The sequence below is a fragment of the Equus quagga genome, chromosome 4 (genome assembly GCF_021613505.1).
Source record: "Equus quagga isolate Etosha38 chromosome 4, UCLA_HA_Equagga_1.0, whole genome shotgun sequence".
NCBI lineage: Eukaryota > Metazoa > Chordata > Mammalia > Perissodactyla > Equidae > Equus > Equus quagga.
The window spans coordinates 38081701-38103859 of NC_060270.1; the positions used below are offsets into that span (position 1 = coordinate 38081701).

At 44.5% G+C, this 22159-nt stretch overlaps 1 protein-coding gene across 1 annotated transcript in view; it reads left to right on the forward strand.

Annotated features, from left to right (window-relative positions):
* KLHL6 (kelch like family member 6) overlaps positions 1–21857 on the forward strand; it is a 59071-nt gene extending 37214 nt beyond the window's left edge. The window contains exons 3-7 of the mRNA XM_046657903.1: positions 3108–3557; positions 9986–10223; positions 14415–14617; positions 16445–16658; positions 17949–21857. Coding sequence (XP_046513859.1) covers positions 3108–3557; positions 9986–10223; positions 14415–14617; positions 16445–16658; positions 17949–18250 — 1407 coding nt within the window. The 3' untranslated portion in view covers positions 18251–21857. The remainder of the gene's footprint in view (positions 1–3107; positions 3558–9985; positions 10224–14414; positions 14618–16444; positions 16659–17948) is intronic.
* The last annotated feature ends 302 nt before the right edge of the window (positions 21858–22159 follow it).

Below are 22159 nucleotides of genomic sequence, written 5' to 3' on the forward strand. Positions count from 1 at the left end.
ACAAATGTGAGCTTCGGTGCTTGATTCGATTCTCCTTCATGGTTTCCTTCTTTGCTCATCCATCGTCACCAAGCAGGGGTAGGAACTGGCATCTTGCTGGCCAGGCCCCCCAGTGTCTGGGCAGATCAGATCATCTGTGCTCTCCGCTGATGTGTGCAAATCAGCACAGCATCTGCCAAACCATTGTACATGCTATTTGACCAGAGGCAGCTTGAAATAGTGTAAAAATATGCATTTTTAGAACCAGATAAGACTGGTTCAGATTTTAGCTCTATCTCTTATTGGTTATAAGTCTCTGAGGAAATTACTTCACTTTTCTGAATCTCTTTTCCTCATCTATAAAACAGGTACGATAATAAATATCTACTTTGTAGTGTTGCTGAGAGGATTTTGTGAGCTGGTTAGTATAAAGGGCTGGTATATGGTAGGTGCTCTCTATTTTATTGCTTACATTTTATTTTATCTTTTCATTGTGTACTTGAAAATCATAAGGAAGTATTTATTTTACTTTATTTTTTGTGATTTTTAAAAGCAACTTCATGCTCCATGCAGAAAGCTTGGACTATGCAACAAAGTCTAAAAAAACAAATGAATAACTTTCTAAAACCGCAAGTGAGATAACCATTATTAGCATTTTGATATGTTCCGTTCTAGCGTTTTCTCTATTCATGAGAAACCTTATTTATTTTAAGTAGATAATTCCTCCACATGGCTCACAATTCGAGGAGGTACAAAATGGGAAACAGTGAAAAGTAATTCTCCCTCTCTACGCTGACCCAGCTACCAGTTCCCCTCCCCAGAGGACCGCTGTGACCAGGGTCTTAGGTGGCTTCCCAAAGACAGTCCACATATTTAGAAAATCTATTTGATTTTCATATCATGTTCCTCTCACACAAACGCTGCGCGGCGTACCTGCTGCATCGCCCTGGAGGCCCCCCTCTGAGTGAGTTCCCTTTCAGCCCTCCAGGATGTCTCTGTGGGCAGGGCCACGTAGGGCTCTGGTCACAGGGTCTGAGGGCTCAGCGAGGCTTGATCTCGGTTGTATATTTTTACTCTTTGAACTGAAAATCTGCAAACAACTAAACAGGTGTTAGAATTCTCAGTCTTAACCGTTTGCACAGTTGCTCATGCGAGGAGGAGATCTGCAGGCGGTTGGGGCCAGCAGACAGGGTGGTCTGAGGCAGAACTCAGGCTTTCCCCAACATTGCATTGACCCTCAGGCCGATGTGTTCTAAACTGACAATTGGAAAGTGTGGTCTGACGTGGAAAGATAACATTTTGGGATCGACCCCAAAAATCAGGGATGTGTTCCCCCTAGAATGTTCTGGAGTAGGACAAAGCCTAAGTTAATATGGTCCACTCAAGACCAGTCCTGCCCTCACGCCCACCCTTCAGGCCCCACAACCCTGCCACCCCCAGCTCCTATCCCTAGAGCTTCTCCTGTGCGAGCTGCACCCATCCCCGGTCAGGTCTGCCCATCTATACTTTCACCAGACCGGCCCTCCCCACCAGCCCTGCCCCTTCAGCCTCCCTGTTCCCATTCTTCCGCTAACTGATCAACCCAAGAACGCTGATAACTATAGAACACTATAAGGGGCCCAGTGGACAAGGAAGGGGATAGGAGGTCGGACGCCTTCAAAGCTAAGCTCCAGAGAGCAGCGAATAAGAATGAACTGATACATTTGAAGCACCTCATCTGAACAATGAGTATTAAATAATATAATGGACATGACTGCGCTTTGTAAGCCATCAAGAGCTGTATGCGCGTAAGGGACTCATATTCTTATGAGGATGATGGTAATTTAAAAATAAGACATGGAAGCCAATCAATTTTACAAATTAACTTTTTCATTACAAAAGGATTACTTATTCATTTTAGAGGATTTGGAAAATATATAAATAAACAAAATAAGAAAAATGCTCATCATCTTATTAGAGAGTGTGGTGCCTTATCATATGTATACAGTACATTCCCTGTCCATCCCTATAGGACCTGTTTCTGTGTGAGGATTACTGCTCCCTTGACAACAAATTTTGCCACGTGACTTACTCTGGCCGGTTAAGTATGAGTGGAAATGGCATGTGCCACCTCTGAGCAAAAGATTTAAGAGCCTTTGTGTGGTTCTGCCATCTTTTTTCTCCTTCTGTCACAAGACTGGCATACCTACGTTAAGGGCTTTTCCATCATCCTGGGTTTTGGAATAAAGAGTCCTGTGAAGAACATGTAATGTGAGTGAGAAATAACACTTACTGCTGTAAGCTCCTGAGGTTTGGGGGTTGTTTGTTACTGCAGCATAATTTGTTTTAAGATACTTGATACATAGAGAGGTAACAACTGTAAGTATTTTGGTGTATATCCTTCAGTCTTTTTTCTATGCCTATATTCTATGTATTTTTTCTTTATAAAAATAGGATCATAATAGACATTTGATTTTGTGAAGTGCTTTCTCATTTCGTCTGTAAATATTTCAGCATGTATCTCTAAAAGATAAGAGTTCTTCTTTAAACATAACCACAACACCATTATCACACTTAAAATTAATAATAATTGCTTCATATCACCAAATATTAGTCATTGTAAAAATTTCTCTGACTTTTTAAATTAGTTTAAGTCAGAGATCCAATTAAGGTCTATAGTTTGCGATAGGTCGATGTGTCTCTTAAATCTCCTCCTCCCCTTCTCTCTCTCTCTCTTCCTCCCCTTGTGATGTGTTTGTTGAAGAAACTGAACTGGTTGTTCTGTAGAATTTCCCACAGTCTGGATTTTGCTGATTTCTTCCCACGGCTTCATCTAACATGTTCCTCTTTCTCCTGTTTCCTGTAAATTGCTGATTAAATCTAGAGGCTTGAACAGATTCAGTGAACGAGTTTTTAAAGTCGATACATTATGAACATTTTCTATGTTATTTAGTATTCTTCTACAATGTGTTTTCCTAATGATTATAAAGCTGTCAAAAACATGAATGTATTTTCATTTATTTAGCTGGTTCCCTATTATTGGTCATTTAGGTTGTTGCTAAATTTCCACTAACGCACACAACTGACTGCTAAACCTCCTTATGGACTAATGATTTCTGTCCTGATTTGCTGCCCTTCTGTTGTCTTAGTTCCTGCGGATGGTCGATGCCTGTGCCAGCTTCCTCACAGAAGCCTTGAACCCAGAAAATTGTGTTGGAATACTGAGGCTGGCGGACACACACTCCTTGGACAGTCTAAAGAAGCAGGTTCAAAGTTACATCATCCAAAACTTTGTGCAGATTCTGAACTCTGAGGAGTTCCTCGAACTTCCTGTGGACACTCTGTACCACATCTTGAAGAGTGATGACCTTTATGTGACGGAGGAGGCGCAGGTGTTTGAGACTGTGATGAGCTGGGTCCGGCACAAACAGTCGGAACGACTCTGCTTGCTCCCCTATGTCCTGGAGAACGTGCGCTTGCCGCTTCTGGACCCGTGGTACTTTGTGGAGACGGTGGAAGCAGACCCTCTCATCAGGCAGTGCCCGGAGGTCTTCCCGCTGCTCCAGGAAGCCAGGATGTACCACCTTTCTGGCAATGAGGTGAGCTGACGCTGAGAGGTACTGAAGTTAAAACAAAGTGTAGGGGTTAGTGGGCCTCACAGAGACACAGGTGAGGCTACTCACAATTCCTTAGGGCATTGAGAACATGCTACCCTGCTTATAGTTTGAGTTGGGCAGTTCCAGAAGCCCTGGGATTTCTCATCTGTAAAATGGGATAATACTACATCGTAGACAGCTACTGAGAGGATTAGGAGAGTTATGGAAATCACCCAGCACCATGCCTGCCACAGCCTTCCTCTCCTCAGTTGTGTAGGGGCGGGAGGGGGGTGGGGGTGATGCACACATGAACGGAACGTGCTCTCTCCAGTCTCCATTCCACATGGCGCTACTTTCCTAATTTGCCCACTATGGGGGAACCTTGAGTCTCTTGGAACTCCTCTGACATTACCTTGGTTCAGATTCTCATTATTTCCTTTCTGAATTTCTGAAAATTCCTCAAAACTCACCTTCCTGCCTGCAGTCTGACCTCTCTCCAATTCATTCACTGGCTGGATGATCTAAAACTCAAGCCTAATCATTTTGCTCCTGGGCTTAGCCTCTTCACTGGCTCCGCACCACTTTCAGGATGAAGCCCACACTTCCTGCCTAAGCTCTCAGAGCCTGGCCTCAAGCCCTTCACCTCCCGACCACTTCTCTAGCATCATCTCCAACCTCTCTCTTCTGCTTTAGTCCCAAGGCATTGATTGTAATTCCCCAAAGCGCATGTGTTTTTTTAGCCTCCAGGCTAATGCAGGTGCTGTTTAAATGCCTTTTTCCTCTTCTTTATCTAGTTAACTTCTGCTCCTGCTTCAAAGCTCAGTTCAACCATCACCTTCTCCAGAGGCCTCTCTGCTTCTCTAGCACCTCGTGCATTGCTGTATCATAGCACCAACCACTGCACGTTAACCATTGAAGTCCTCATCTGTATATCTCTCTACACTGGCAGCTGGTTATGGTAGGAAATATGCATTATTGGACTTTTCATCTCCAGACCTTAAGAGAGTACCTGGTATATAGTAAGTGATCAGCTTGTTAAACGTTTGTTAAACAAGTAAATGGGTACCAAGATGGTGAATACACGTCATTTGGATATACTTGGTTCTCCTTAATAATTCCTAAAGAAATGTTTTATCCAGAACTTTATAAAAACAAGAATAGGCTTAGTGGACAGGAACAGAACAATCATGAAGTCATAATATAGGGACGATTTGTTAAGTTTGGACACATGAACACCCACACATATATGCCACCATATGATAGTTCTGGGATGGGCTACCACGCCTTCTTCATTAGGCCATTGGTAGAAATTTTAGCCAAAAGTGGCTTAGGAACTGTCTGTCTAAGGGCCCTTGGGAACCTCCTCATTTTTCTGTGTGTCCTTTTCTAGTTCTGTGTTGTCCTCAGATCCACTGTCACTCATTCAGTCTGCAAACACATCCTTAAATGTTTGGTAGAATTTACCAGTGATATTAACAGAACCAGGAGTTTTCTTTGTGAGAAGGTTTTTAACTACAAATTGTATTTCTTTAATAGACATAGGGCTTTAGGTTACCCATTTCTTTTACAATGAGCTTTGGTAGTTTGTGTCTTCCAAAGAATTTTTCCGTTTCATAGAAGTTGCTGAATTTACTGGCATAAGGTTGTTCACAGTAATCCCTTATGATCCTTTTAATATCTGTAGAATCTGTAGTGATGTCACATCTCTCATTCCAGATATTGGTAATTTGTGTCTCCTCTTTTTATTCCTGATCAGTCTGGTTAGAGGTTTACCAATTTTATTGGTTTTCTCAAAGAACCATCTTCTGGATTCATTTGATTTTCTCTATCGTTTTTCTGTTTTCTATTTCATTTATTTCTACTCTGATCTTGATTGTTTCCTTTCTTCTGCTTACTTTGGGTTTAATTTTCTCTTCTTTTTCTAGTTTTTTAAGATGGAAGAAGAGGTAATTGATCTGAGACCTTTCTTTTTTTCTAATATTGTCATTAGTGCTATAAATTTTCCCCTAAGTACTACTTTAACAGCATCACATATATTTTAATATGCTGTGCTTTCATTTTTCACAAATAAATCCTGAACATGAGTTATATGCCAGATATGCCACCAGGCACTGCAAAAACAGTCTCTGCCTTAGTGAGCTTGTCAGAGAAGACAGGACACTAAGCAAATAAAGGGTGATGAGTAGACTGATGGAGGAAACCCAGGCAACCTCACGGGAAATATCTCATGCTGGGTATGTGGGTCACTGGCAGGTGGCTCAGCAGTGGGAATCAAAACCCTCATACACCTGAAGACAGGTGTCAGCCTCTGCAACTGCTCTCTGTTCATAGTTTAAGGTACAGAGTCTTGATCAGCTATACCTCCAACATTCTGGATATTTTTGTTTCTGCTTCCCATTTCCCAAGTCCCTGAAATGTAGGTGATAAAGGCTTTCCTCTGATATAAAATGTCTCTACCAGGCCTTCTGCAAAATTGCTGCCATGAACTATCTGCTCTGTCTTTTGTGTTTGTAATGGGGTAGGGTGGGGAGTGGGATTATGGCTTCTGGATTTAGGAGGAGAAAGAATTCTGATCTCTGGAGAAGACTCCAGTGTCAGGAGCTTGAGTTTGTGGTCAGGCAGACCACAGGGTAAAGCCTGGACTGCACAATTTACCTGCAGTGTGACCTCAGGCGAGCTACTTAGTTGCTCTAGGGCTCAATCCTGACCTGTAACATGGGGATAATGATACCTACCAACTGATAGAATTATTTTGAGAATTAAATGAGGTAACGAATGAGACACGCATAGCACAATGTCTGGCACATGGTGCATGCCCCACAAATGAAGGCTGTTCTTATTCTCACTCAGTTCCTTTATGATGACCTCTCTCCCACAGTCAAGCATTTTCTTTCTCAGAGGTGACAATCTCTCTTTTCACTGTGTCCTAGGTTTTTGCTGCCTTATCACCCTAAATCCTGCTCAGGGCACTTTCTCATTCCCATTTTACAGTCTGGGTGACTGAACCAGCCAACCACTGTGATCTCTGAATTGGGGTGTCCTTGCCAGTTGATTCCCTGAAACTCCCTGTCTTCTCGCTGCTTGAATGGTCTTGGGTTTCTTCCCGATGACAGTGGTGTGAGCCTGCAGGATACTCTGAACACATTCCCCCTCTTAACCTTCCTTTCTCGAACTTCAATATTTCTTGTCCTATCATTATCTCACCCTTTTAACCTTGTCCTTCCTCTAAGCTCCTGGAGGTGGTGACAGTAGGAAATTTTAGAACCCTAAAAGCAAATGTCAATTTACATTTGATTTAGGAGTTGTAGCTGGTACCTTCATTAGGAGGGGTGTTTTGGGGCAGAGAAATTTGCCCCTTCATTTCATTGCCTCCTAAGTTTCCAGAGGCCAACCTGATCTATACCAAAGGCTGCTCTGACATGTGCAGTGTAGGGGGAGTCTCATTCCTGAGGGCGGTGGGAGCAGAGGCTCACCCCTGAGGACAGCTTTGTTGAAGCAATATGGTCTCTTCTGTTTAGTCCCCTTGTATAGGCTCTGTGGACAATGAGTTGTCAGTAAGGTGCAACTGTTTGCTCTATTTTTAACAAACTGAAAATAAACTGGTTAAGCCTGATCATTGCGTGCAATTCATTGGCAAGCCCTTCTGTGCGTCTGCAACAAACTCGCACATTAGATTGGCGTTTGTCATGCCTTTGGGGTTACTATCTTGCCAAATGTAGCTGAACTTACAATTTGGTAATAGTGCCACCACTGGGCAGCTCTGTGGTGCTGAGTTACGAGGTAGGTCTCAACATCCGGCCAGTCCCATCAACTAGATGATTGTATTAGTTATCTTTTGCTGTGTAAATTATCTCAAAGCTCAGCATTTAAAACAACAGGCATTTATTATCCACAGGTGTCAGGAATCTAGGAGTGATTTAGCTGGGTGGTTCTGGCTAAGGTCTCTTCTGAAGTTGCAGTCAAGCTGTTGGCTGGAGCTGCAGTCATCTGCAAGCTCAGACGGGGCTGGAGGATCCGCTTCCAAGCTCACTCACAGGATTGTTGACAGGTGTCAGTTCCTTGCTGGCTGTTGGCTGGTAGCCTCAGTGTCTTGCCACTTGGGCCTCTCCACAGCCACTGGCTTCCCCCAGAGCAAATGACCCAGGAAAGACTGAGAGAGCAATCAAGACGGAAGCTGTAGCGCCTCTATAAACTAATTTCAGAAGTGACGTACCATCACTTCTGCTATATTCTATTGGCATAGAGACCAACGCTGGGACAATAGGGAGGGAACAACATAAGGTGTAAATACCTGGAGGTGGGGATTGCTGGCGGCCATTGTGGAAGCTGGTTTGCAAAATGATCTAGCCTGGAAAAAGTCTGTATTGGATCTTGGATTACCTAGCTTGCCCCTTCATTCATTGATTCATTCATTCAACTAATGTTTATAGAAACCCACAAGCTCCAGGCCCTGTTCTTGGTGCTGAGGATAAGTTGGAGAAAAAGGGCTATTCCTGCCATTGGGGCTTTACAGTGGCATATGAAAAGTGCCGTGATAGGGAAATTCAGGACTGTGGGAACTTGAGTGGAAAATCAAGAATGGCTTCCTGGAGAAAAGGACAAAGTGACATTGCAAATAATGCCAAATGGCTTCAAGGGTAAGTGGATAGGATGTGGTATGGGGAATTGAGGACACATATTATGGGGCGATACAGACAGCAGCAGGAACACAGGGACTTCAGTCTGTGGGAGCAGAGTCTTCCAGAGGCCAGGACTCAGGGACGGGATGCCAGTCCCAGGAGCCAGGAGTAAGATCACGGTTAGTCCAGTCCCGTACTAGCCAGTAGGCTTTGGAGGCAGAACAGGCACTGTGAATAAGATGAGGGCTTCAGAGGGGAGGCTGAGGCCTGGTTCTCAGAACTGGAGTGAGGGTCACAGGGGAGGCTAGTGCTGTCCTCTAAGCATCACCCTGCAATACCTAAATCCTCACTGAACGAGGACCAGACTGGTGCTGGAGGTTGCGCTTCGGCTGTGGGGAGAGGAGCTTTAGGGGCAGGAACCAGGGCTGGTAGCTGGAGGGAAAATGGCAGAGGGGCAAGGTTTGTCTTTGGTGCTAACTCACTCCTTAGATCCTCTCCTACGAGCCTGGTATTCTCATAGTGCCTCCATGTTCCTGGGACCACCCCTCCCATCCTTATCGCCATGGCATTTCCGCTGCCAATGTCCTCAGGCTCAGCCTGTCGCCCCCCACATCCCCACTCTTTTCTGCTGACCCACAAAGGAGAGCCTTGCCACAGACTTTATGGCAATGATCCAGCCTCGAGAATTGAGGGTGCAAAATTTACTGTACCTGACTCTTTGACACAGAAAAACAAAGTCTCTTATGGGAAAGTAGAGGTTGGATGTTGGCTGCTCTGATTATCTTATTACATGTGACCATTGATTGGACTCACCACTTGAGGGCTCAGTCTTTGCTATTGTACCCTGTTTGTCACCATCTCTGGGCAAGATTGAAGTTCCAAACTCTGTATTAGGTCAGCCTAACCTTGTAGGAAAAAGTAGCTGCTTTGGCCATCCAGGCAATGGGTGCCACCTCTCTGTCTCCCATCAGCACACCTGCAGAGCCTTCCTCATCAAGCCCAGGGGATGGATGAAACCAGGAGGAGGACAGTGCTGCCTGTTCCCTAATAATGTCAGTATGACATCTCCTCCTGCTCCTCCTGCCATGACCATGCATTGAGGGCCGTGCATACTCTCCACATCCCTCTACATCACAACCTCATGAATGCTCACAGTGACCTGATGGCACAGAAATGATTACAGGCATTTACAGAGATTGTGTTGCTTCTCCAAGGTCATGTGGCTGTAGGTGGTGGAACAAGGACCAAACTCTGATGCGTGTGATTCCAAACCTCTGCTCTTTCCGCAGGGTGCAAATATCCAGGGTGTGGATTTCTTTGCTTGTTTAAGGCTGTGAAGGGTCATATGCTTGACGTTGGGATCCAGTGCCCCAACCTCCCTGGCCACCCTGCTCCCTTTTAGTTCTTTTCTACCAAGTCTCTGACTGCTCTTATGTGCCCACTGTCAGGACTTCTCTTCGAGAAGAAGTCTGGTAGTGAGCAAAGTCTAGGATATCATCAAGAATTTGGAACCAGGGGGGAGTGGAAGGTGGCCAGAAATGAAATTCCAGGATTCAAGGCTCAGACCAGGTAAAAAGGAAGAGGCAGGAAGTGCATTTGATGGTAAACAGACATAAACTTCTGAACAAAAGGTCAACAGTAGATAACTATTAAAATCACTATTCTACAGATGACGAAACTGAGGCTCAATGAGGTGAAATCACATGGTCATACAGTGGCAGAGTTGGGAATTGGGCTCTGCTTGTCTGGCTCCATAGCCTGAGCTCTAAATCGCTGTATCATCCTGCTTATGTCCTCCCATTGGTTTTCCAGATCATTTCGGAGCGCACGAAACCCAGGATGCATGAGTTCCAGTCTGAGGTGTTCATGATCATTGGCGGCTGCACAAAGGATGAACGGTTTGTGGCAGAGGTAACCTGCCTGGACCCCCTGAGGCGCAGCCGCCTGGAGGTGGCCAAGCTCCCGATGACGGAGCATGAGCTGGAGAGTGAGAATAAGAAATGGGTGGAGTTTGCATGCGTGACATTAAAAAATGAGGTCTACATATCAGGTAAGCGGGAGCCATGTGATGCCAAAGCAAGCCCCCAATGACTCTACATATTTTCCTGAATGAGAGCCAGGCAGCCATCCTAGAAGAATTACTGTGAATGGCAATGATGTAGCTCTGACTGGGTCAGGGTATGGAACCCAGGAGCTCAGTTGCTCTTATCTTAGACAGCGCATCTTTACTTAACAAACACTACCCTGGGAGCAGTTTTATATTAGGATCTGGGGGAGCAGGCAGACAGGTCCAGTCCTTCATGGAAAAGGAAGGAGGAACGTGACACTAGAGTTTATTCAGTGTCTGCTATAGGCCTAGGACACAGAACTGGGCACTGGAAATACAGTAGTGAATAAAAACTGCTCTTCCCCCAAACCTGACCCCTCCCCTCAAGGTTATTAGGTCATACTTTTAGACGTTCCAGTAGCACCCAGCACTTTTTCATTTCTTATTTCTAAGTTGTTTGCTTAACTATTTACTATTACTTTATGCCTGTCTCCCATTAGTCCTTAAATTCCATGAGAATCAAAACTGCATTCCCAGTACCTAGCACTGGGCCTGGTTACATGGTACATGTTCAATAAATATTTACTAAATGCCATAGTCTCTACCATCTTTACAGTATAGTGGATGAATTTACACTTTGGTAGTATATAATCATTTGCCTCGACTCTATAAGGTAGATGATTTTAATCTCCAGGTTACAAATGGAGAAAACCAAGGCTCAGAAAGGTTATGAAATATACCTAAGGTCACACACTAGTAAATGTCAGGCAGGACTCCAACTCAGGTTCGCTGACTCCCGTGCTCTCCCATGACATTAAAAGCCACCCAGCTCTTCTTGGGGCCCCAAGGAAGGAGACAAGCATCACTTCCCCCTTCTTGGAGGTTTTCTCTAACCTACATTTGTTTTGCAAAGAGCTGCTTCCTCCAAAATCAAAAGCAGATCAGTTCTCCTTTGGATATGTTAATATCATAGATGAGGTTATTGCTTTCTTTTATCTTGTAGAAATATTTTTAATTGTTGTAGAAGATCCAAACAATAAAGAGAGTGTAAGGTAAAACATGGCAATTTCTCTGTGTCATTACGATCCTATATATTTTTATTTTTTTTTACAAAAATGATTTTATATTGTCTTAGAGTAGGTAATGCTAGCTGCTGGAACAAACCATGAATCACCACAACAGTATGTGGGGGTTGGGGGAGCAGATCTGCTCCATTCACTCATTCAGGGACGTAGGCTCCTTCTGTGTTGTGATGCTGCCATTTTCCACCTGTGGCCTTCAAGGTTGATGCATTTCAGGAAGAGGGAGAAACTGAATGAGTTGAGGAGGCACACCTACTCCTAACAGCCTCAGCCTGGATATGAGGCACCAGTTCTGTTCACATTCCATTGGCAAGAACTAGCCACATGCTCTGCCTGCACTCCCCACACCGCTCCCCCGTGCAGGTGGGCTGGGAAATGCAGGAGGAAAAGACAGGCTTGGTAATCACAATCTGCCACATACATTGTACACATTATTCTACAACTCGCCCTCCCATGTCTTCAATTTGAGGTTGTCTTTTTAAAAATGATATAAGTAATACACAAAAGCATGCTTGTTATACACAGTTCAATCAACAGAAACTTGTACTTCAATTAACCGTCCATTCTGGAAGTCATTACATGTCGGTATAATGGATCTATCATATGTGTTAAGTGATCTAATACACGTAAAGCACCGCACAGTCCCAAGCACATGGCGAGAGCTCAATGCTGTTAGCCATCACTATTATTATTGTGATGATCGGTATTGTTATTCTTGTTGCCAGCTGCTGGGCAAGTCTATTGTATGGATGAACCATAATTTTTTTCAGTTTTTATTTTTCTAGTGAAAAAAATATTACAATAAGCATTCTTCAATGCATATATTTATGAACTTGTGCTGCTATATGGAGAGATTCCTAGAAGTGGTCATAAGACGTTTGAATTTAGAACTTTTGTAGATATTGCTTAATTGTCTGCCAGAAAGGTATCAACTTACAGTGCAAGCAAGGTTGAGTGACGGTGCCCATTTTCTACATCCTTGACAACATTTTTTATTATCAGTCAATTACATTTTTAATAGATTTTAATAGACTAGAATGTTTAAATTTACACTCTTGGATCATTAATAAGGTTGAACATATTTTCATATATTTATTAGCTAAATGTATGTATTTAAAAAATGATCAGTTCCTACCCTTTGTTTTTCTATTGGTGCTTTGTCTTTTTCTTACTAATTTTTTGGAGTTCTTATTATATACGTCCATTGCTATTTGCCATGCAAATATTTTCTCCCAGACTGTGGTTGTCTTTTAACTTTATATTTTATATAGTAACTTTCTCTCCTATATGATTCTGGGTTTATGTCATGCTTAGAAAACCCCTCCCTAGCCCGAGATCATTAATATCTTCTACTATATATTCTCCAATTACTTCTATAGCATTTACATTTGAATTTTATTTTAAACATAATGTGAAATGGGGATCTAATTTAATTTTTCTCTAAACAAATAGCCAATTCTTCTAATATCACATTTAATAATCTCTATATCTTTTAGCCTGTTTCTTTATTCCTAATTGTTTTTAATTGATTGGTTTGTCTAGTCTTATGCTAGTACCACCATGTTTTTGTTATCACAGCTTTTTAGTATATTTTGATACTTGCTAGGGAAAGCCCCCTTATTCATTCTTCTTTTTCAAAAATTTCCTAGAAAGTTTTCCAAATTTACTCTTCCAAATGAAATCTAGAATGATCTCTTCAAGTTTCCTGAGAAGTCCTGAAGGCACTGAATAGATAGGTTCACCTGAGGAGGGTTGACATCTTTGCAGTAACACATCTTTCATCAATGCACATGATATGCCTGCCCGATTCATCAGGTCTGCTTTCCATCCTGAAGTAAAAACTGCAGTTTTATTTTTCCTTTTTAATAAAGATTGCATGCATTTCTTTGAAAGTTTAGAATTATTTTGTAATTCTTGACAGTACCTAAATGAGGTCAATATCACAGTGTTTTGAATAAATAGAGACCTCTAAAATGTACACAACCCAAAGAGAAAAATGATTAAATTATACGAACAAAAATTCATGGAGGAGGAAGAAGCTGAGGCTTCCCGGCCGGCCAGGAGAACCAAACCGTGGCATCATTCCTCTCCATCAGGCTGTAAAACAAACCCAACCAACCAAAACCCCTCCTGATGCTGCGGGTGGGGTATGGGAAAGGTCAACAAGGACAGCGTTGGAGGGCTCCTTGGCAGCACCTATAAAAATTCAAGCTGCACCCCGCCTTGAACGAGGAACCCCATTTCTGGGCTCCCTGCAGAGAAACACTTCCCCGTGGAGCAGAGCATTGTCAGGGAGAGTCATTGCCGCACTAGTGCGCATTATGAGGCTGAAAAGGACGTCTTTTGCTTTAGGTAGTTGGTGGTATTCTGTGCTGATGGGGAAAAGGAAACACAAAGCCATCAAAATACTCAATTCAAGTTACCAAAAAAGTCAGCTCTCCTTTGTCTGGTTCTCTCTCCCTAACTGAATTATGTATTTTCCGTTTAGAAGAGAATTGTCTTGAAAAAAATTTACCAGCTCACTCTCAATTGAGCTAATAGAAATTACTTAAAAATAGGACAAACCCCACTTATATTTTTTACATAGATCAAAGATATGAACCAAGAGAATTTTCTAAGATTTCTTGGTGATTTTTCCGGGTGTGTATTTTTGTTTTTGTTTAAATAGATAGCAAACATAGAACGTAAGCTGCTTTCTAATTTGCCTGCTGGTCAAGGCCCGTCTATCCCTGCCTGAAATGGTCCAGCCTCACCTGTACTGCCCCTCCTCTGCACGAACACCGAGTCCAGGCTCCTGCTGGCCCCCACCTGCCCAGGTGATCTTGAGTGCCACCTCTCTGAAGCCCACCCCTTCTCTGAGCTCTCATGGCATGGAGGTGACACACGACACAGTCTGGCGCACGATTCATCCCAGCCTTACACTGTCGCTCCCTGTCCCCCTGTGTTGGCTCTGTTTCCCCAACCAGACCACACACACCTTCAGGATTTCTTTTGTCTGCCCTTAGAGGGGCCAGCCTGGAGATTCAGCACTTAGGGACTTGTAGGAAATTATGGGAGAAGCTGTATTTCTGGCACATCTGGTGGTTACTTAAATGATCTGTATCTCTTCTAGGTGGTAAAGAAACACAGCATGATGTTTGGAAATATAATTCTTCAATCAATAAATGGATTCAGATTGAGTATTTGAACATAGGCCGCTGGAGGCATAAGATGGTGGTGTTGGGTGGCAAGGTCTATGTGATGGGCGGTTTCGATGGCTTGCAGAGGATCAACAACGTGGAGACCTACGACCCCTTCCACAACTGCTGGTCAGAGGTACAGGGGATTATTTCTATGAGTAACTCTGTTTGTGTTGTTACTTCAAAGCTTCAAAAACAGGTGTACCCTGATGTAGGTAGATAGCGTTCTCATCTCCCTGCTCCCACTGAGAACATTTTTGGTGGCTCTGTGCTTCCCTCCTCATAGGAGCCATTGCTTCAGCATTGCTGATCAGGTCCCAGAAACAACTTCCTTCTGGGTGGGGAAGCTCTATGGGCGCCTGTTCTATCCTGGCCGGGACCCCAGACGTGGAGGGGAGGCTTGGTCCTAACCTTGGTGCATGTCCTGGCCCAGAGTCTCTGCCATCTGATGCCATCTGCCCTTGTCTTCTCCACACTGGATACACAGGCATCCCTTTATGACACTCTGTTGAACACAGAGTCATTTGGTAGTGTTTAGAAGTCAGCCCATGGGGGCCAGCCCTGTGGCCAAGTGGCTAAGTTTGCACACTCCACTTCAGTGTCCCAGGGTTCACTGGTTCGGATCCTGGGCACAGACCTATACACTGCTCATCAGGCCATGCTGCAGAGGCGTCCCATATAGAAGAAGTGGAAGGACTGACAACTCAGGATATACAACTACATACTGGGGCTTTAGGGAGAAAAAAAAAGGAGGAATATTGGCAACAGATGTTAGCTCAGGGTCAATCTTCCTCACCAAAAAGTACAAAAAGAAAACAAGATTCCAGTCAACAACATCATGTATAACATTAAAAACATAATAAAAAGAAGAAGTCAGCCCTTATTTATCTGCCTATTAATGATGAACCATTTACAAGCCTGCCTGCAAGACATGAGCAATGCAACCTCAGGTATATACCATACTCAGGAAAAGGTAAAGCGTTGCTAATCAACACGCATAATGTTTCCATCACTCATGATGAATAAGCTCTGGAGATCTGCGGTACAACATTGTGCCTGTAGAGAACAATCCTGTATTGTGCACTTGAACATTTGCTAAGAGGGTAGGTCACAGGTGGAGTGTCCAGACCACAATAAAAAAAAAAAGGTAAAGTGATCCCACTTCCTGTATTTCCAGCTTATTCACAATTTCAAATTTGCTTTCTCCTTCTCAGATCATATGTCAGAGTAAGTCCCAGCTTTGGGAAGTATAAAACATGGTCATCATAGGCACAAGAAAAGGTAGCCAGGTCATCATGGCATCCAGCTAAGACCAGGCAACCTGAAAAGGGCTATATAGGGAGCCCTTAACACTGATGGGGGTGTGTCCAAGATCTCAATTCATCAAGTCGCATCACAGAGTTGCTCCATGACCCAAGAGGGTCATGTCAATGGGCAAGAGGCTCTTGGAAGTCCCCTGTCGTGCCCTGGGGTTCACAGGGTAGAAGCATGAGTCTAGCTTAATCCCCAAATCTGCATGTTGCCCCAGAGCGGGGGAGTCCGCTTACCTGTGGCCACCTGAAACCCTTCTACCAGCTTTTCTTCCTGGATATAAGCACCAAGGACAATGTAGGCACTCAGTAAATATTTTTTGAATGAATGAACACATGAAAGAATATGAATATGCATGTTTGAGAAAACATTTTTCCGCCACATTGGCTGGTTTCATCTGGACTCTGAGAAACAGGCTGGAAACATCCAACACACGGCCTGCTCCAGCCTGCTGGAGCCTGGAGGGAGGGTGGGAAACGTGCGCTTTGATCCTCTCTGTGTCTCAGGAGGAGTCAAGCCTACAGGCCTTGTGACTTCAGGCAAAGGATGCCCAGGCTTGCGTCCTCTGGCTCCTAGCCTATGTCCTGTGAGCCGCCGAAGCAATGCGGGTAGTGTTACTGACAGCTTCTCCTGGTGTCCTGTGCCTCTGCAGGCCGCGCCCCTCCTTGTCCATGTCAGTTCCTTCGCAGCCACCAGCCATAAGAAGAAGCTCTATGTGATTGGGGGAGGGCCCAATGGGAAACTGGCCACAGACAAGACTCAGTGTTATGACCCTTCAACCAATAAGTGGAATTTAAAGTCACCTATGCCAGTGGAGGCTAAGTGCATCAATGCAGTGAGTTTCCGGAACCACATCTATGTTGTTGGTAAGTGAGCAAATGGCTTCTTGTTTATCCGAGGTCCCCCGCCCATGCAGCCGTGCAGGTAGATCAGACAAGGCCCTCCTGGGAGCTCATGAATTCCTGGGTGATGTGGGAGGGGTTAGAAAAGGACGAAAAGATGGAATGGCTTTGGTGAGCTTTCCCTTTGCAGCCCTGGAGGCAGAATTGGCCCACTTTTAGGAGACTATAAAGTAGATGGACACTAGGGCCCAGGGGAGGAGCCAGAAGTTGCTGCAGGAACACAGTTGTGTTGTGAGCCCTAGCAAATGTACAGAAATTGAAATGTGAACAGTATAATGAGTGCCCAATGAATGGCAGCTGTCATTATTTATTTTGTGTTCATGGGAATTTTGCTCTCCCTCCTTGCTTTGGGGGCTCTGAAAAATTGCTTTTAGCCAGAAGGAAAGCCTGGCCAGCTAGACCACAATTGGCATGCAGTTGTTAAGGATGATGGATTTCAATCTTGACTACACGTTAGAATCACCTAGGGAGCTTTTCACAAAAATGTGGGTAGCCGGGCCTCACTTCAGAGCAATAAAATCAGAACGGGAAAGAGAATGTTGGCCAACAGTGCAAGGTGTTTTTAATGTTAGCCAGGATTAGGGAAATGCCAAAAACAAAGAACTTTGGCAAATAAGAGCTAAGCAGAGAAGCCTTCAGGGAGGCAAAATACAGGAAGAGATTAAGGAAAACCCACTTCTCTCCCTTGCTTCAGGTGTCATGTGTGTTTTTGGTCAGCCTCATGACTCTGCTTCAAAGGCCTAATTCAAGATGGGTAATTTGGGCTGGTGTCACAGGTCATATTCAGTCTACAAGAGATGCCACCACCTCTAGTCACTGCCATATATCGATGGCTTCTATGTCCCAGGCCTTCTGCCAGGTCCTTTCTGCGCATGGTCCCTCTGGGTCTTATAGCCACTATAGTCTTGGTGCTCATGGTTACAGATCAAAAAGTGGCAGAGCTGGGATCGTGAGCTGAGTCTACCAATGCACCAGGTGGGATTTCTTCCCTCGAGCAGGCTTAGGGTACATTTTGGCAGCCATGTTAAGCCAGGTGTCCCTTAGAACTTGATTGGCACCTGGCTGCATAATTTAAAGGGTGTTGTGAAGTGTCTCTAGCATTTCCTGCCCCCAGTGATCCACTCTGGCTTTCTGAAGAGCCATCAATCTCTTGGTAAGATGGTAGACTTGACCTAACCAGAAGTAGGACTTTAGTGGTTAAAGGGGAAGAAAACCAGAAAAATAGATGCCAACCGCGTTTCCCTTCGACTTCAGGCGGGGCCATGAGAGCGCTGTACGCCTACAGCCCTCTGGAGGACACCTGGTGCCTGGTGACCCAGCTCAGCCACGAGAGAGCCAGCTGCGGCATCGCGCCCTGCAACAACCGCCTCTACATCACGGGGGGGCGCGACGAGAAGAACGAGGTCATCGCCACGGTGCTGTGCTGGGACCCCGAGGCCCAGAAGCTGACGGAGGAGTGCGTCCTGCCCCGGGGGGTGTCGCACCACGGCAGCGTCACCATCAGGAAGTCGTACACCCACATCCGGCGGATCGTCCCGGGAGCGGTGTCTGTGTGACTGCGGAGGCGGGAGGACCACGCGGGGAGCCGGACAGCGGGCCGGAGACCCTCCTCCTCACCTCTCCCCCGTGGCCGTCCCGCTTCAGACAGCGGGCTGGGCTTGAGGTTTAGGCCATACACCAGGGGCTTCCCGCGGCTCCCCGTGGGGGTTCCTTGGAAGTCACACTTGAGACTAGCCAGGAATGTTTGCATGACCTACCTCAGGAGGGAAAAAGAGCAATATTGAACATTCAGGACGCACCTGCCCCACACTGTGTTCAATGCCAGGCACCTTTGTGTATCAGTTCACTTAACCATCATGGTGACCTGGTGACTGGCTGTTATTACTCCTGTTCTACGGGTGAGGAAACCAAGTTTCAGAGAGACCAAGCGATTTGCCCCAGGTCAGCAAATAGTAAGGCAGGAGTCTAAAACCCAGGTCTGTCCATTTCAGAGTCAGTGCCCTTTCTGCCAAGCTGCCTATCTCTGAGCAGGAAAAGAAAACAAACTTGGCTCATTTTCGTTCTGACAAGTTTGCTGAAGGATTCACTCAGCAAGGCAGGGAAATAAAGGTGTTTCTTTTTTATTTTCTTTTTGTTTTTCCTTATATTTAAACCACATGGAGTCCTTGGTGTGAGAGCCTTGGGCTCCTTGTCAACAACATCTGGTAGATTCTTCCATCCGACAGGTCTGGGGAGGTGGGGCTGGGAGGGGCTGTTTGCTTTGAAAGAGACAAAAGACTTCTGTCCTCCTTATCAGAAGCCTCTATTTTTTATGCTCACAGGAGGCTCACCCTGGACTAAAGCTGTCAGTGCCAGACAGAATTGCACCTTTGGCACAGTCCAGTGTCTTGACCTCTTAATGTCCAATGGTTGTATTGCAATGTAGAAAAGAGGTTTGCAGAGACTCAGAATACTATTTTTTTTTAAAATGTGAACATCCGTACCCTGCTGGCTGTGGCAGAGTGATCGACTCTTCTTGACAGGATACGTTCTACTTTTTACACAGTGATTTGGGTCCATGTTCCTGAGACCCCTCCCCCGCCCCCCTCCTCCTGGAGCCTTAGTTTTCAAGATCCTTTGAAGACTTTCTGTTTGGTTTTTGGATCAGCTAGGCACAACTTTGACTCAAAGAACAGAGTCTGTCGTTCAGTCCAAGAGATAGAGCTTTCAGATGAACTCACTGGAAATTCATTCTAATCCCCAAGTTGGGGAAACAGATTAAGAGATCCTGTTTCATATGCTGTATTTAAAAAGCAACAACAATGGTAACAACATAGTAACCGCATTACCCAATGTGCTTTATTCCCATCGTATGATTTCAGATCTCTCCACAGAGTTTTATTTCATGTCAGATGTGGCGTACTGTGCTTGTGCTTCTCAGCAGTTTGGGAAGTTAGAGGTATTAGAGTTGATAGTAAATTTAATTTTCATAGAAAAGTTATGGTTAGAAGAAGCTAATGTTCAAAGCAGATAAAAAAAAGACTTGGAAAATTACAAGTGAGGTTTCTGTCTATGCTTAGATCATTGAGAATAAATATAAATCACGTTGGTGCATGAAACGCTCTGTGCCTTAGGGTCAGGTGTGGTAGTTCAGCTCCCTGCTATGAAAAGTGAGATGGGAAAATACAAACACATTTGAGGAAATGTAGAACGTATACATCGCTCACTCTTGAGCGCTGACGACCTTAATGAAGCTCTCAACGGGAACACTTTAATCTAGTTCAATTCAGCAAACATTCAAAGAGTTCTTTTTGTTGGTCATGCCTTGGAGACACCAATGAATAAGACAAATCTTCACCCTGAGGACTCTCAGTAAACAGGTAAATAGGCCACCAGTCAATATTATAACTTTTCTCTTTGTCAAGTTAGCGAAAAAATGAGACCTCTGTGAAGTTATGAGGCTGACCCAAGTCTTTACCGGCCTTCAGAGTGGTCTCCTTGGGATGCTGTGCTCTTATGTCAACAGGGTGGCCATGGCTTACGTGCTGGTCTGTCTTTGAGATCACCCCCAGAAACTATGTATGAGCTACAGGAGAAATCAGTCATATTCCAAAGACAGTTTCAGGGAAGACCTTCCAAAAAGGAATCTGAGGACAGCATCACTGGTGTCCACAGAGAGCCTCCCCTCAGAAAGAGAGTGCTCCTTGTCCTGGCTGTCCTTCGTAAGAGCAGGCAGCAAATTTCGAGCCCCTCAGCAGATCAACCCTACACTGGGGAAGTGAGGAGTTAGGATTTACGATCTCTGTGTTGTAAATCTGGTTCTAAATGCAGGACCTGCATTTCAGGACTAATTCAGAATACCAAAATGAAGACAAGGGAAGGATGCGATGTGATTTTTATACCACCAGAAATGCAGGTGAGTCGTAAAATCTCAGCTACCTGGCCCTCAAGAAATAGGAGTTCTCATTAACAGCATGGGTCAGCGGACAGACACTCCATTAAGAAGATCCAGATTTTCCATACTTGAAGCTGCCAGTCTGTCGCTTTTAGGGAAAAAAATAGTTCAAGACATTTTGGGGGAACTTTACAAGCATATCATCAGGATTTAAGCTTCTAGGCACTAGCCAGGGGTGAAAGCTCTTGAACTCTAATTTCCATTCGCAGATAAATAAAGAAATAAAAATCTACTTTGCAGGAAGTTAACTGTCATAACCCATACCACCAGCGGGGGGAGGAGGCCGAATGACACCAGATGAGCCAGAGACAAAGGGCCCTAGGACTCAGGCAGGGGGTGTGAGACGTCCTGGCATAGCAGGCTGGATTTGAGGCAGGTTGTGTGGGTGGACAGAGCAGCCCTGGCTGGGAGGAAGAGGATGAGGTAGGAGGAGGAGGAGGTCAGGTTCTAAGGACACAGGTCTGGAAAATGATGTCAGGGGTCTTGGACTTGGTGAGCATGACTCCATTCTCAAGAAGGATAGAGGAGAATAAGGAACAGGGATTCTAGGAAAGCGGGTCCAGGAGAGAACCCACTTTGCAGAAGTGAAGCACAGGTTGGAGCAGGACTAGCAGTCAGACCCATTTGCTGAGAGGCCTCTGAGCTGCTTGGCCAGGTCCCCTATCTTACGGGACCTGAGGAGAACGAGGCCCAGAGGCTCTGATGGGACAGAAGCTGTAGGAGGTTCAGGGATCTCCCTTGACAAGGCTGGTCTGAACCGGGCAGGGAGCTAAGCTCACCCAAACTCCAACAGATCAAAGTTCTCTTCTTAGCTTTCATCGCATTCTACTCTCAATGACTTCAGGAAACGCGTGCGCGTGCGTGGGCGCACAGACACACACACGCACACACACGCACAACACAGCCCTTGAACCCAAAGCAAACTATGCTCTCAGGAAAATGCAAGTATCATTTGCTTATAGCTGTGAAAGTGCAGCTTTGCTGTTTATAAAAGTCCTTGAGGTACTGTTGTTGTTTACTTAGCCTATTTCATTTTGAAAAAGAAAAAGTACTCAACAGAATTTTCCAAATGGGTAAACATCACTGGAATTTCTTATATAAAGTCCTAACTTGGGGTTGCAAAATCACTTTTTCCCTTAATATCTGACCTGAGTGTTGTATTAGATTTCATAATTTGAAGAGGCAACCTTCATGGAAATTCACAAATATGGATCAGATCTTCATGTTTATAGGTGAAAATAGTCAACGTTTAGTTAACCAAATCCTTTAAGCATTTTGGTTACATGAGGTTGTATTTTTTGTTTAAGTGATCAAACTAAGGATATTGTTCATAGGTAAAAATACAAATAAAATTTTTATTTATTCAATAAAATATGTGTGGAATTGGTTAGAATATGTTGTACACATCACCAAGTGAATTTTTTTTTGCTTGTTTTGGTTGATATGAGTAAGCGGTTTCTGAATAGAAGTTAATTTAGGAGGTGGAAATTTAAAACATATCAGTTGGTTCAAGAGGGTTTAGATAAAAATT